General features: G+C 46.5%; 1 protein-coding gene across 2 annotated transcripts; it reads left to right on the plus strand.

Moving 5' to 3' along the window:
* Positions 1-40: 40 nt before the first annotated feature.
* LOC110091348 (uncharacterized) lies at positions 41-15,343 on the plus strand. 2 transcript variants are annotated; one of them, XM_078387522.1, is made up of 6 exons: positions 41-2,458; positions 4,154-4,639; positions 4,823-4,925; positions 6,275-6,360; positions 7,631-7,751; positions 10,313-15,343. In XM_078387522.1, the coding sequence occupies exons 2-6, from the start codon at positions 4,313-4,315 to the stop codon at positions 11,842-11,844; spliced, it is 2,169 nt and encodes a 722-aa protein (XP_078243648.1). In that variant the 5' UTR covers positions 41-2,458; positions 4,154-4,312; the 3' UTR covers positions 11,845-15,343. The 2 variants fall into 2 exon arrangements, with proteins under 2 accessions (XP_078243648.1, XP_072844106.2); XM_072988005.2 differs by lacking the exon at positions 41-2,458 and adding an exon at positions 2,724-2,785.
* Positions 15,344-15,454: the final 111 nt, after the last annotated feature.

Consider the following 15,454-nt stretch of genomic DNA (forward strand, 5'->3'; position numbering starts at 1 on the left):
AAATGGTAGCAATTGTTGAATTGCAGACTTCTAGGCGTGGGTTTTTCAGAATTCATGGCCTGCAGTCCCTGAAAGTCTGGAGGAATTCCCCCCACTGGCTCGACTTTTTTTGGGGGGGGGGCTTTAGCCAAAAGAACGAAAGTGCAGACCTTGAAGGCATGATCATCATCCCTTTTAGCTGAGAAACAATGGCTTCTCTTGAGCCTGAAGGCCAAAGGAAGTGGCTGGCTGGGGCTAAGTTTTATGGGAAGTGCAAGACAAGACACGATTCCATAGGAGGGAGTCCGCCTTCTAAATAACAAAAACAAGGGAAATTAGAAAAAGTTGCCCAGTATGGTTGGAAGACTGGGGAAGGCAGACGGGCAAAAACTGGGGGTGAGAATGGGACAGGGAGGTAAAGAGAAGTGACTTGCAAGAAAAGAAAAAGAAAAATGTGCATTATAGAATGACTTTTTTGTGGTGTCCCCCCCCCCCCCCCCGATAACTGTTTTAACTGGACAGCTCAGTGGTTTAGGCAACTCCCGGAGTTTGGGAGTTTGATTCCCCCCACTGGAAATTCCTCCAGAGGGGCTGGACTCATGATCTGAGGGCCCCTTCCAGTTCTAAGATGATGATGATTTAAATGGTGAGGAAGCCATGGGTTAAAAGGGGGCAGGTTGGTGTCTTTGACTCAGGATTTTGGGAAATAATCTTACAGTACACCATGTTGCAAAACAACATTTTAGGGTTGGCTTTATGACTTTGAATGTGCCCAATGACCCCTTTGGGTAATTGTGGAGCCACCTTATGCCTGTGTTTTTTAAATTTTGATTTATATCCTGCTTCGGTGGGGTCAAGGCCGCAAACTTGGTTCTCTCCCTTGCCCTTTTAATTATTTCTTTATTTTTATTTATTTATTCGACTTGTATGCCTCCCGTCCTCTGCAAGAGTCCCTGGGCGGCTTCCAACATCCGTTAAAACAGTTCAGTTAAAAACAGACACACTAAAAACCAATACGGCCACATCCACTCTACAAAAGCAAAAATAAAAACAGAAACAATCTACAAAAACAATCTAGATCCATGACTTATTAATTAAAATTAAAAATGTCAATTAAAAAACTTCCAGAACAGGAAGGTTTTTAATGTCAGCACCAGTCGGACTAAACAACAACAACAAAACAACTGGTATCCCTCTAGCCTGTCGGACGAACCACCCACTAACAACACTTCCGTCTTATCTTCACCGTAACCCTGCAAGGGCCACAATCACCCAGAGAGTTTCATGGCTGAGTGTGGAAGCGGATCTTCCGTGATGAGAGAAGATGATCAAATGTAAATATGTGTCCCTGGAGATCAAGGTCAGGATAGGAAAAATGACTAGGCGGAAACTTGAGCTTTGGACATACTAGGAAAATAATCGGAAAAAGCAAGAATACTAGGGGAAGTGGACTGTATTAGGAGAAGAGGAAGACCTTATGTGAGATGGACTCACTCCCTAAGAACCACAGGCTTGAGTTTGCAAGACCTGAGCATGACGAGGACAGAGCCTTTTAGAGGTCACTTTTTCATAATGGCACCTTACAACACAACCACAATCGCAGGGAAAAGATAGTGATTTCCAGTATAAAATAGAAAAGTTGCTACCATATCTGGTCTAGATTTAGATAACACCGTTATTCTGGACAACTATGGTACAACCCTGAAAATAAGCCCTAACCTGAAAATAAGCCCTAGTATGATTTTTCAGGATGCTCAAAATCTAAGCCCCCATCTTGACTTTCCTTCCGCAAGGAAGTGAATCACTTTTTTCTTCAGGCAAGCTTTACATTGATCAAGGGAGCTTCTCGGTCAATGTTAAATATATTTATTTGTTAAATATTGAGGTAATTTTTTAAAAAATGGTAATTTTAATAAACATTTTAACTAAATTTTTAGGACTAGATCTCCCAGCATCGTCCCAAAAGAAACCTTTTCAGCCCTCTGAGCATGTTGGAGGGATTAGTGTACTCCGTGCATCTGACCAAATCGACAATAACCCACAAGGTTAAAATAAAGTAATTGTAAAAGATACTGTAGTCATTTCTGAAAATCGATTTTTTTTCTGTACTGTACTTAAAGGGGAGGAGGGGAAAGAAGAGAGATTTTTTTTAAAATACAAGAGTGCCATCTAGCGGTCACGGGCGATAATGGTCCCCAAGAACTCCCTTTTCAGGCACACCCCTTCTGCAGAAAACGACCTTTTGCAGAGTTGGGTAATCTTCGGACTACACCTCCCATAATCCCCAGCGAGCATGGAGAAGACGGCACCCCCCCAAGGAGCCCTTTCACCACCACCATCACTACCACCACCCGCTTTTGGGAGAAATCAGCTTTTCCATTTTTGGACTGCGACAATGCTGGCTGGAGATTCTGGGTGTTGTAGTCCCAGACGCCCAGCTCTGAACTCCTCATCCCTCTACCGATCCATGGCTCCCTCGGTATGTATCCTGAAGCAAGCCGCCTTGCAATTCATTTTTTCTATCTTCACCTGTTCCTAAACGGGGCGGAATTTGCGTTTTATGACTCATTTTCCCCATCCTTTGGCGTTTTGCAAAAAATTTGCCTCAAAAAGAGGAAAGACCTTCCTCCGGCTTGGCCTTCGAGGGGTTAAAATGAAGGAGAAGAGGAGGAGGACTCCTCCTAGAGAGGAAGGAAGTCTGAGGAGTGGGGAGGGGGGCTGGGCTTGGAATTAGGGGCGTGGCCTCCCTTTTAAAGCCCCCTCCCCACCCTTGTCTTCACTCACTCTTGGAGGGGAGCAGCTGGAGGTGGGTGGCTTTTTTTGGGGGGGGAGCAAAAAAAAGAGGGGGTGCAAGTGGAGGGAGGGGGAAATGAAGCCAGACCTGGGTCCAGCTTAAGGCAGAGGAGCTGCAGTAAAAGAGGGTCGTTGACCACCCTGTATCTCCCCCCCCCTCTTGTTTGGGAGCCTTTGTTGGGAAATGGGGTGCATGGGTGGGATCTGATGAGAGTCTTCCTTAACCCCCCCCGGTGCCTTTGGTTATGGGGGGGCACCCCCTTCCCAGATCTGCAGTGCAAGATGGGTGAGCAATGTGGGGGGGATGGGGTGGGGGGCATCCTTTCCCCCTAAAATCCAGCTCAGTCAAAAGGTCAGCCAGGAGAGACAGAAGGTTATGGGGAAGCCAGAGAGGTCCCCCCCCCCCCCGGTCCCTTACTACTTACAAAACCCTGTCCTTCAATCCTGGAAAGAAATAGGGCAGCCAGACCATAAATTTGAATTTATTCCTTTTTTTAAAAGGTGCTTGCCATCAGCTGAATCTACGGCTGAATGTGAAGAAAATAAAGGGCCACCTGTCTTGTCCCTGATCACTACCCTTATTTTTTTTAAATAACTTTTTATTTCTTGTGGGGGGGGGGGCGGTATGCCCTTTTTTCCTTTCTTATGGAGGGCTTGCCCCCATGTCTCTGGATGGGGTGGAGTAACACTGGCCCCAAGGGCCAAGCAGATTGGCTAGATCTCCCTTGAGCTCTCCTGCAGAACACATTTCAAATGAATGAGCGCTGCTGGAAAACTCAGTGGTTTAGGCATCTGGTGGGGAGTTCAGTTCCCCGGTGCCCCCTCCTCGATAGAGGCTGAGCGTATTGATCTGTACTATAGGGTCCCTTCCAGCTTTGCAATTTTAAGATTTTTTGCCCCTGCTGTTTATTTTTCTCACTCTGTGGCTTTCCTATCCTCACATCTTAAATTCAGTTTTTTTTTTCTGGTTCCTTCATGGCTGCCATTAGAATCCCCAATCACCATTTTGCTTCACGCTTGGTACAGAAAATCTTCGAACAGGTCCAGTCCCTTCTGTCGCTTAGGCTGGCTGGATTGCTCAGTGGTTTAGATCTCTGGCTGCAGAGCCAAAAGCTGGGAAGTGCAATTCCTTACTGTGCCTCTTTGGAAAAGAGCCAGCCTGGGTGGCCTTGGGCAAGCTGCACAGTCCCAGGGCACCCCCCCCAGAAGAAGGGAAGGGGGAAACCATTTCTGTTCTCTACCCGGAAAATCCGACAAGGGGTCACCGTGTCAGAATGGATGGCGCACAATTATTTGTGATTATTATATGCTTCATAACAGTCCATTCACTGAGCATCTTGTTGGCCACTCATTGGGTTGGTCCTCTTTGCTTTTCTGACAGAAATTGACAGAAGGAGCCGGTGTTCCATCATCTTTGTGAGAGGCTGCCTCTAAGAAGGGGAGCAGATCAAAGAGAGAGAAGCCGAAGTCATTCAGGCTGGACCTTCCAGCCTCCCACCGGCTCACTCGGACTGAAAGCCGCGGAGACGTCTCGGGGGAAATGGATCAGAAGAGCCCCAGTGAGGAGACCCCCACCTCCAGGGTCCACCGGCAGCACTTCAGGGACTTCCGCTACCAGGAAGCCAAAGGCCCTCGTGAGATCTGCAACCGCCTCCATCATCTTTGCCGCCTGTGGCTGAAGCCAGAGCAAAACACCAAAGATCGGATCCTGGACCTGGTGATCCTGGAGCAGTTCCTGGCCATCCTTCCCCCTGAGATGTCCAGCTGGGTGAAGGAATGTGGAGCAGAGACCAGTTCCCAGGCGGTGGCCCTGGCCGAAGGCTTCCTCCTGAGTCAGGCAGAGGAGAAGAGACAGGAAGAACAACAGGTGAGGGGCTGGTAAATTGAATGGGGTGGAGAAGGTGCTCAAGAAACATCCCAAAACTCACCACTTAGTGGCCGGCTTTTAAATGGAACCTTTTCCAAGGAGGAGCCGAGTTCTAATCTCCCAGATTTTATCTTCTACCATCCCGTTTCTAATCCTTCTTCTGTTTTTTCCTTTGCAAACAAGTTGCCAAGCCTTCCTGAAGGACAGAAGACTCCACCGGACGCCAAAGGAAGCTCACAGTCGGGGTGGATCAAGCAGGAGAATATTGAAGGAGCTGCCTCACGGGGTAAGGTTTCAGAGGGGCGTTTATCAGTGTGGTGGCTCCCCCTTTTTTTTTGAATGTAAAGCTGGCTGGTTTGCTTTGTGAGTTGGGCCCCTCACTGGGTTGCCAAAGGTTGAGCGTTCGATCCCCCCCATCCCTGCCTTCTGGCAGAAAAGCCAGCCTGTGGAGCCTTGGGCAAGCGGCGAAGTTCCAGGGCGCCCCCACAAGAAAATTAAGAACTTGCACTAATTATTAAATGGTTGGCAAGATCTGATTCCAAACTACAGTGGTGCCTCGCTTAACAATGGTAATCCGTTCCAGGAAAATCGCCATTAAGTGAAAACATCGTAAAGCGAAATAAAAAACCCCATTGAAACGCATTGAAACCCGTTCAGTGCATTCCAATGGGGTAAAAACTCACCGTCCAGCAAAGATCCTCCATACGGCGGCCATTTTCGCTGCCTGTGTAGCAAGGAATCCATCCCTAAACACAGCGGGGAGCCATTTTAATTACCCGGCGGCCATTTTGAAACCGCCAATCATCTGTTAGAAAAACATCGTTTTGTGAAGAATCAGTTCCTGGAGCAGGGAACCGATCATTGCAAAGCGAAATTCCCCCATTTAGACCATTGTTTTGCGATCACAAAAAGATTGTCGTAAAGTGGTTTCGTGGTAATGCGGGGCAATTGTTAAGCGAGGCACCACTGTATTCTTGCAGCAATGTTAATATGGTAGCACATAATTTTAATATTTGGATAGGATCGGTAGCTGGCAGAATAACCTAGCGGTTTAAGCACCTGCATGCAGAGGTTGGGAGTTTGATTCCCCACTTGGGCTTCCTGAGGGACTAGCCAGCCTGGGTGGCCTTGGGCAAGCTGCACAGCCCCAGGATGCCCCTAGTGGAAGGGAATGGTAAAACCACTTGTGAATACTCGTTTACCTAGAAAATCTTGGAAGGAGCCACCATTATCCTTGGTCAACTTGACAGCACATAATTATTGTTAAATATAAGCCAGTTGCTTCCATGGTCTGAGGCAGTGGAAAAGACCAATTGTCTGAAGCCCTCTGGATGTTGCTGGATTACAGCTCCCATCATTCCTCAGGCTGGCTTAAGCTGCTGGGAGCTGGAGTCCAAGAATGTAACATTCGCCCGTAACATACATGTGAAGCCTTCATTATTAACTTTGTTCTGTATTTATATTCTTCTGAGCCCATGGAAGTTAGACTCTGCTCCCTAACAGGTTTCTTTTTTTAATGATAATGTATCCAATGATCCCTAGGATCTTTTCCAGCTCTAAGATGCAAATGATAGTTTAAGGATAAGGTTGGAAAATAATGAATGAGTTTTCCCTTTGTCTTTGTGGCCCCCACAGGAGGTAGACCGAGGAGGTCCATGAGACGTCGTAACTCATCTCCGTGTCGTGGTGTAAAGAAATCAGCTTCTGCCCATCTGGAACAGGTAACGGGAGTGGGAGGGTGTTGGAGATGATGGGAGAATGATGGGATTGTAATATTTTCTTCTCTGCCCACATCTGAGTTGCTTACTTACTAGGAATGCAAGTTCCAAACTCTTGAGTCCTCCATTATAGTTTAGGTGTAGTGGAGTGGATTTTGTTTTAGAATCATAGAAATTGTAGAAAAATGAAGTTGGAAGGGGCCTACAAGGCCATCCAGTCCAACCCCCTGCTCAAGGCAGGAATACCATGAAATCATATCTGCCAGGTGATGATCCAGGTTTTTCTTGAATGCCTCCAGTGTTGGGAGCCCTCACCAACTCCCGAGGTCACTGGTTCCATTTTTGTACTGCTCTAAACAGTTAGGACGGGACGTGGTGGCGCTGTGGGCTAAACCGCAGAAGCCTGTGCTGCAGGGTCAGAAGACCAAGCAGTCATAAGATTGAATCCATACCACGGAATGAGCTCCCGTCGCTTGTCCCAGCTCCTACCAACCTAGCAATTCAAAAGCATGCAAATGCAAGTAGATAGATAGGTACCACCTTGGTGGGAAGGTAATGGCATTCCGTGTCTAGTCGCGCTGGCCATCTGACCATGGAAACTGTCTACAGACAAATGCTGGCTCTACGGCTTGGAAACAGGGATGAGCACCGCACCCTAGAGTCGGACACAACTGCACTAAATGTCAAGAACTTTTAACAGTTAGGAAGTTTTTCCTGATATTCAACCGAAATCTGGCCTCCTCTAACTTGACCCCATGGTTGCATGTCCTGCATACTGGGATGATCGAGAACAGACTGTGCCCCTCCTCTGTAGGTTCACAGTAGAAGTATTTGAAAAGTTATTTGTTGTGGGTTTTTCAGGCTTTTTTGGCTGTGTTCTGAAGGTTGTTCTTCCTGATGTTTCACCGGCATCTTCAGAGGACTGGAGTAGGAACTCTCCTACTCCAGAGGACAGAGTTTCTACTCCAGTCCTCTGAAGATGCCAGCCACAGAGACTAGCGAAACGTCAGGAAGAACAACCTTCAGAACACGGCCAAAAAAGCCCGAAAAACCCACAACAACCATTAGATCCCGGCCGTGAAAGCCTTTGTGAATATATTTGAAAAATGCTATCGTATCACTCCTCAGTCTTCTTTTCTGGAGGCTAAATCTGCCCAGTTCTTTCAGCCTTTCCTCATAAGGCTTGGTTTCCAGCCCCCCCGGATCATCTGTGAAGAGGGAGAGACCATTGTGGTGACTTTGAAGGGGGTGCAACATCTGTTTCTTCCTTCAGGTGACCTTTGAGGAGGTGGCTGTGTCCTTCACGGAAGAAGAATGGGTTCTGTTGGATCCAGGCCGAAGGGCCCTCCACAGGGAAGTCATGGAGGAGAACTCTCAGATCGTGGCCTCTTTGCGTAAGGCAGCTTTTTGTCCATGGGGGAATAGAAATCAGCCTTGTGAAATCAGGTTGAGGAGCCTGGACATTCTCCAGGTCACGGTGCACTAAATTTAATTTGTTCTAGCAAGCATAGGCAGTTGTCAAGAACAATGAGACCTGTACTTCAGCAAAATCCAGAGGACTCTCTTGGTTTAATTTCTTCTTTATTTTGATATATTTATATATTATTTTTATCTGTTTGGAAGCCGCCTAGAGTGGTCGTAATGACCAGATAGGTCAGGTATAAATAAAATGAATGAATGAATGAATGAATGAATGAATGAATGAATGAATGAATGAATGAATAGGAGGGAAAAAAAGACCAACTTATATTATTTATGCCTGTTGGTGTTCTATCTTAATGGTGAATTGGTGCTGATTAACTACAGTAGGACCCCCATATCTGCGGAGGATTGGTTCCAAGCCCGTGCCCCCATGGATACTGAAATCCACAGATAATAGTGAACACGATACATAGCATGATGAAAAAAAACTCTAGAAAATACTGTGTTTCCCCAAAAATAAGACAGGGTCTTATATTTATTTTTTTTGCAGTCCTGTCTTCTTCTGGTTGCTACACAATGGTGGAGGACAGGGTTTCACTTAACTAGGGCTTATTTTGGGGGTAGGGCTTTGTGGAGAATTTTGATTAAACGTGTATTCTCATAACATTAACAGAGTAAGGAGATATTCGCTTTCATAGACCCTATTACACAGAGAGTAAAATATCAACTTAGTCTATTTACATACATACAGAGCAGCATAACATGACATGATACAACACACAGCATAGGAAAAAAGTGACCTGACTTACAGCAGATAAAATGTTCCCTTTACACATGACTTATGTACAGTTCTGGGACTAATCAGAAAATACATTACTTCATTTTCTGGTTACACAAAGTTTTATCATGTGCCACAGCTGTACAACATTAAGCCTCAAACTTTGGTATCCACGCCTGAATACAATCTGTACATGACTCAGGTAAAATCAGCCATTTTACTTTGTACAACATTTATATTTAATACATATTCACATCAAAATCTCAACAGGTTTATATTACAATCATCCTGAAAAATCTTACTAGGGCTTATTTTCAGGTTCGGTCTTATTTTCAGGGAAACAGGGTAGTATTTTCACATGTATTACTACAGCTGGCCACTGGAGGGAGTTAGACACCATGCTATGTAGTCTTCAACCAAAAGAATACGTAGCATGGTCTCTGGCTCCCTCTAGTGGCCTGTTCTGGTAAATACATAATGGAAATATTGATTTCTAGGATTTTTTTCTTTTAATGGATAAGTGAAACCATGGATACCCATCCTGCAGATATGGGGGTCCTACTATAGAGGGAGATTGTGTTTCCTGTCATACACCACTCACATGACTGGGCACATGACAGGAACTGCAGACGCCAACTATTTAACTACAGGCAGTTCATTGCTAAAATGTACAGTGGTGCCCCGCATAGCGAGGTTAATCTGTTCCGGATTAACCATCGCTATTCGGAAACATCGCTAAACGGAATAGTAAAACCCATTGGAACGCATTAAACTTCATTTAATGCGTTCCAATGGGCCCCAAACTCACCGTTCAGCGATGTTCCTCCATAGCGCATTTTCCATAGCGAAACGCTTACCAATCGTCACAAAGCGAATTTTGCCCATTGGAACCATCAGTATGTGATCGCATTAGCGATCCCAAAAAACGGATCGCTATGTGAATTCGTCGTTAAATGGTGCGCTCGTTATGCGAGGCACCACTGTACTCTGTTGGACCGAAAGGCAGTGTAAATTTTTAGGTGGATCTGGCCAATAACTTTAGCCCCCTTTTTGCATACCATTGATGTTTTGTCACCTCTGAGTCAATGTCTTCCAGCTTGGGAAGGTGTCTTCACACCTTTTCACAGGAAGACCATAGCCAGCAGACCTTTGCAAAGGCTACAGCAAGTAACTGTCAGGCTTGCATGTCATTGTCTACCCCTTCATTGGCTTCCAAAGGAAGGTGGGATGAAGAAACGTCCTGTTAGATCAGGAAAAAACCTTGCCTAGCTCAGCATCCTGCTTTCCACCGTGACCCAACTAGATGCCTCCAGGATATCCCCAAGCAAGGTGTGAAACTGTTGCCCCTTTTCAGTTGGTGGTTCTGAGTAGCTGTTTTGTTGCCCACTTGAATAAGCCTGTGGTCGTATGTTGAGTGTGAAGCAGAGTGTGAAGGTCCTTCTATTCCTTCCTTGGTTGTTGTGGGCTGTCAACCCATTTCCATCTCACTCTGACCCTGTGAATGAGAGAACTTCTGGAAGACGGGGTTGTTAATAGTCCTGGTTCAGGTTTTGCAAATGAAAAGCCATAGCTTCCTTTATTGAGTTAATGCCTCTCATGCTCGGTCTTCCTCTCTTCCTGCTGCTTTCTGATTTTCCCAGCATTCTTGCCTTTTCAAGCAAATCCTTTCATGATGGGCCCAAAGTTATTTGTAATTGATTTTTAGGCCCTTCTTCTCTTCCAGGGCTCTGAGAAGTAATCTTTTTGTCTTTCCAGGAGGTGACGTGCAGAAGACAGAAGAAAACGAACCCGAACCATACAAATGGATGGGAAAAACCAGTTGGGAAGAGTGGTGGACAAAAACTGAGGTGAAAGATCAGTGGATGAGGGAGTTTTCTCTTTTGCACAACGCGGACTTTTACGAAATCCCAATCCGAGAAAAAACAGAATGGAGCCAATGCATTCTTTGTGGGGAAAACGTCAGTGGTAAATCCAACCTCGTTGCTCACTGGGAGAGCCACACCAGGAAGAAACTGCATAAATGCTTGGAGTGTGGGAAGAGTTTCGGGTCAAGCAAATATCTCATTTGTCACCAGCGAATCCACACAGGAGAGAAACCGTATAAATGCACCGAGTGCGGACAGAGTTTCTGCTGGCCCAACTCCCTTACATTACACCAGATGAACCACACAGGGAAAAAACCCTTTAAATGCTCGGAGTGTGGAAAGAGCTTCAGTAGAAGGGGAAGCCTCGCTTGTCATCGAAGAATTCATACAGGGGAGAGGCCATATAAATGTCTGGAATGTGGAAAGCAGTTTATTCATAGCACCAGCCTCACTTACCACCAACGACATCATTCCGGAGTGAAGCCGTACAAATGCCTGGAGTGCGGGAAGCGGTTCAGTCACAGGACAAGCCTCAGTTACCATCACCAGCATCACTCGGGGCAGAAACCCTATAAATGCCTGGAGTGCGGGAAGAGCTTCAGCACGAGGCAGTACCTCACATGCCATCAAAGAATCCACACCGGGGAAAAGCCCTACAAATGCCTGGTGTGTGGAAAGATGTTCATGCACAGCGCAAGCCTCAGTTACCACCAGCGTCTTCATACGAGGGAGAAGCCACATCAATGCGTGGAGTGCGGTAAGAGCTTCACCTCAAGACACAGCCTCGTGTGCCATCAGAGAACCCACATCGAAGGAGCGCCGTTTCAATGCCTGGAATGCGGAAAGAGCTTCAGAAGGCGCACCAGCCTGACCTCCCACCAGCAAAGCCACATGGGGGTGAAGCCCTACCAATGCTTGGAATGTGGGAAGAGCTTTACAACCAGCAAATACATCATTGCCCATCAGAGAATCCACACGGGAGAGAAGCCATTTAGATGTTCGGAGTGTGGTAAGAGCTTCTGTTGGGCCAACTCCCTCAGTTTACATCAAATCGTCCATACCGGGGAGAAGCCACATAAATGCTTAGAATGTGGGAAAAGCTTCAGTAGGAGCACCAGTCTGAAGGCCCATCAGAGAATCCACACTGGGGAGAAACCCTACAAATGCTTGGTGTGTGGAAAGAACTTCAGCACTAGCCGATACCTCGCCAGCCACCAGAGAATTCACATCGCCGATAAAGCCTTTAAATGCTTGGAATGTGGGAAGAGCTTCAGCACCAGTAAGTACCTCACTTGCCATCAAAGGATTCATACCGGGGAAAAGCCGTTCCAGTGCTTGGAGTGTGGAAAGAGCTTCTGTTGGTCTAACTCGCTTGCTTTACATCAAAGAAGTCACACAACAGAGAAGCCCCTGAAATATTAGAAGAGAGCCTGAGGAAAATGTTTTACTTCTCATCCTCAAAGTTATGCTGGGGAGCCCAAGAGGTATCTACAGAAAGAGCTTTTGCTCCGAGCAAAGCCTCACAAGGTGTTCGAATCCATAGCGGAGTAGGAAACATGTTGTTATAGCATCACCTCAGTGAAATAAACAAATGAAAAGAAACCTGTAAAGATTCTGTGCGGGGAGAAAACCACGGAAACACCTGGGCTGTGGAGGGGGGGTTCACTTCAAGCAGAAGTCTCTCCTTCCTAGCAAAGAATTTGCTCGGAACAGGTACCGTCTGGAGGTTTGGAGATGTGTATATGTGTCTATGAGTGTGAACTTTAATGAACCACACAAGAGTCTGGAGAGAAGAAGGAGGAATTTCATGCCCAGTACAGGCCATAGGGGCCAATTTGGAGTGCATCAGGATGACCATACTTGTCGTTAGTCTTAACAAGATGGCGTTCATGGGAGTCAGGACAGAGGTGATCCCACCTGTTCTGGGTAAAGCGCCGCCTTCACTTAGCAACCCGGTGTATAACCTGGTGTTCCTGCTAGAAACAACTTTGTAAGGCCAGGTTATGATGTTGTCTGGAAGGGACTATTCCAGCTTCAGCAGGTGTATCGCCAGCACCCCTTTTATTATGGAGCTGGATTGTCATTAAGAAGGGCTGGAGGAGACCTAAGCCCTGCTTTAATCTGATTGTTGCGAACCGGTTGTCGATGGAAAGCCCACCCACAGGATAGGAATGCCCTGCTGCCTCCATTCTGGATCTCTAGCACCCACACTTCGGTCGTTTTCAAGCTATTTATTACGGATGCCTTTGAAGACTGTCTGGTTCAGGCTGCCGTGCTGTCAAGTCTTGCAAGCAGTTTACGGTTCTGATTTTGTGTCATTTCACTGGGCTCAGGCTCAGTTGAAAGTGTGGCTCGTGACTTCCAAAGGCATGGAGGGGACAGGACTGTCCAGCAGTGGCAGTGCGGCCCAAGGGACGGAGCCTTTTGAGTGTTGGTGCCGAGACAGCGGCACAACCAGCTGACGAAATTTCACTTGGCCTTGTCTTGGCTCATCTTTTCAGAAGGAACTGAAGACACCTCTTTTATATTCAGTGTCCTGCTGCCATTTAGAAAAGGGATATTTGGATTTCGTGGACGACAGATTCCATTGTTCCCCTATTCTGAGAGTTCTACCTGACTTACGGATACCTAATGTGGCTCACCTGGGAGAAAAGGCCTAAACTGAAAGGGTTTGAGGCCTAGCTAGGCCTAGCTTCTTGTTCAGAAAGAAAGATCCCAGGGAACCACTGGGACAGGAACAGGAAGCTTGGTTAAAGCTTTGTTGTTGTTATTTATTTGTTTAGTCGTGTCTGACTCTTCGTGATCCCATGGACCAGAGCACGCCAGGCCTTCCTGCCTTCCGGAGGTGGGTCAAATTCATGTTGGTCGCTTCAATGACACTGTCCAGCCATCTCGTCCTCTGTCGTCCCCTTCTCCTCTCGCCTTCACACTTTCCCAACATCAAGGTCTTTTCCAGGGAGTCTTCTCTTCTCATGAGATAGCCAACAGGATCTGTCCTTCCAGTGAGCACTCAAGGTTGATTTCCTTCAGAATGGATAGGTGTGTTCTCCTTGCGGTCCAGGGGACTCTCAAGAGCCTCCTCCAGCACCATAATTCAAAAGCATCAATTCTTCGGTGGTCAGCTTTCTTTATGGTCCAGCTCTCGCTTCCGTACTAGCTAAACCTCAGAGTCTTTCATTTGAAACCTTTCCCCCAGGTGAGCTGCACTGAGGTGTCTGTAAGGTATGAGTCAGGTAAAACTTCTGGAAAGGAGAATTTAGGGATATGTGATCCAAGAAATCTGAAAATCCCATCCTTAATGGCCCTTTTCTCACTGCTGCCATTTGATTCTCACCTTGATCTTTGCTCCTGCAAAGCTGAAGCTATGGCTATCTTCAATAAGAGGAGCCATCTCCCGTTCAATCATCCTCTTCTGCTGCTGTCTTTAACTTTCCCCAGCATTCCCATCTTTTCAACAAGTCTTGTTTTCTTGCAATGTGCCTGAAGTCGGACTGGACTCTGAGAACCGAAATATTGCTGCTTAGCCTTCTCCCTCATAAACTGTTTTACTTCAGGCCCACAGTAGAAACACAAACCAGCTTCAAACTGGTTTCAGTCCATTTTTCAGCAAGGGAATTACCAAGTCCCCCAAGTGGCAAATATTCGAGTGACACATTCCTCAGTAAAGGTATACTGAGCAGCTCACCCCTGTATGTTGTTCAGATTTCAGAGGGCTTTCCCTGAAACCACATTGCAGTTGCCAAAGGAAAAAGGGTGGGACTCCTTGATGGACTCCTTTCAGCTCTGCAGATCTAAGATTATTATGAGAACTGTGGTTTAAGTCTCTGGCTGCTGAGCCAGAGATGAGGAGTTCTATTTCCCGTTGTGCCTCCTTGACAGGGGCTGGACTTGATGATCTATGGGGTCCCTTCTAGCTTTGCAGTTCTAAGATGATGCAGGTAGTCCCCTCCTAGATTTTTTCAGAATGGGGAAGGGGATACCATCTTTACAAGGTGGGAACCTTCCAACGGTGGTACCATGGGGAAGGATTGCATATGTGGCTATTCGAGGGAACTGATGTAGTGAGAGGTTCCTCATAGACCTGTAGAGCTTCACAGGATCCCCAAGGATCAGCCAAGCCAGCCCCTACCCATGACGGGAATGCCACAACTAAAGCATTGCAGCCAGCCAGCCAGCCAGTCTGTTTAAATCACCATTTAAAACTGTAAAGCTGGAAGGGATCCTATGAGTCATCAAGTCCAGCCCTTGTCAAAGAGGCCCAGTGGGGGAATCGAACTTCCAACCTCTGGCTGTGCAGTCCGAGACCTGAACCACTGAGCTATACTTGCTGGTGAAGGAGCATCCAAACCGCAATTCAAAAGCTCTGGATGTCTCTCATTCAGCAAAAAGACAAAGTCTTGGGGCAGTTCTTTGTGCCCACTCCCAGGGACGATACAAAATAGGAACAAGGACCCAGAGAGATCTTAAAGGCTTGGATCCAGGCTGAGAGCTTGCCTGTACTTTGAAGGTTTTTTTTGGAGGGGGAGAAATTTATTTTGGACCAACCACAGAAAAAGGCGCTTTAGATGGGAAGACAAAGGAAGGCCTTCGTGATAATGACTCCCAGGCTTGGACACTTCTTGCCAAGGGAAGTTAGGCTGGTTGGCCACCATCCCTTTCCGCCATCAGTCAAAGTCCTTTTCAGTCTTGGTGGGCCAGGAGTAGTTGACCTCACTTGCTGAGGAAGGAAGGGGCTTTTAACTGGAGGGGTTGTTGTGTTTTTTGTGTATGTGTTTTCTTCAAAGGCTGTTTTACATCTTTATTCATTCATTGTACATGTACTTAGTGTACTATTTTACCATCAGCCCCTCTGAATCCCATTTGTGGGAGAAAGGCGGGCCAGGAAGCAGAAAAAATAAATAAATTTAAAGTATGGCATAAAGTTTCATTTCATGGAATCCACTGAGTAAAACTGTTCTCCTGAATTACAGATATACAATCAATTGGTTATGTACCATTGGGGTGTTTCAGACTTAGGGCAACCTTTAAATAT

The sequence above is a fragment of the Pogona vitticeps genome, chromosome 2, assembly GCF_051106095.1.
Source record: "Pogona vitticeps strain Pit_001003342236 chromosome 2, PviZW2.1, whole genome shotgun sequence".
Lineage (NCBI taxonomy): Eukaryota > Metazoa > Chordata > Lepidosauria > Squamata > Agamidae > Pogona > Pogona vitticeps.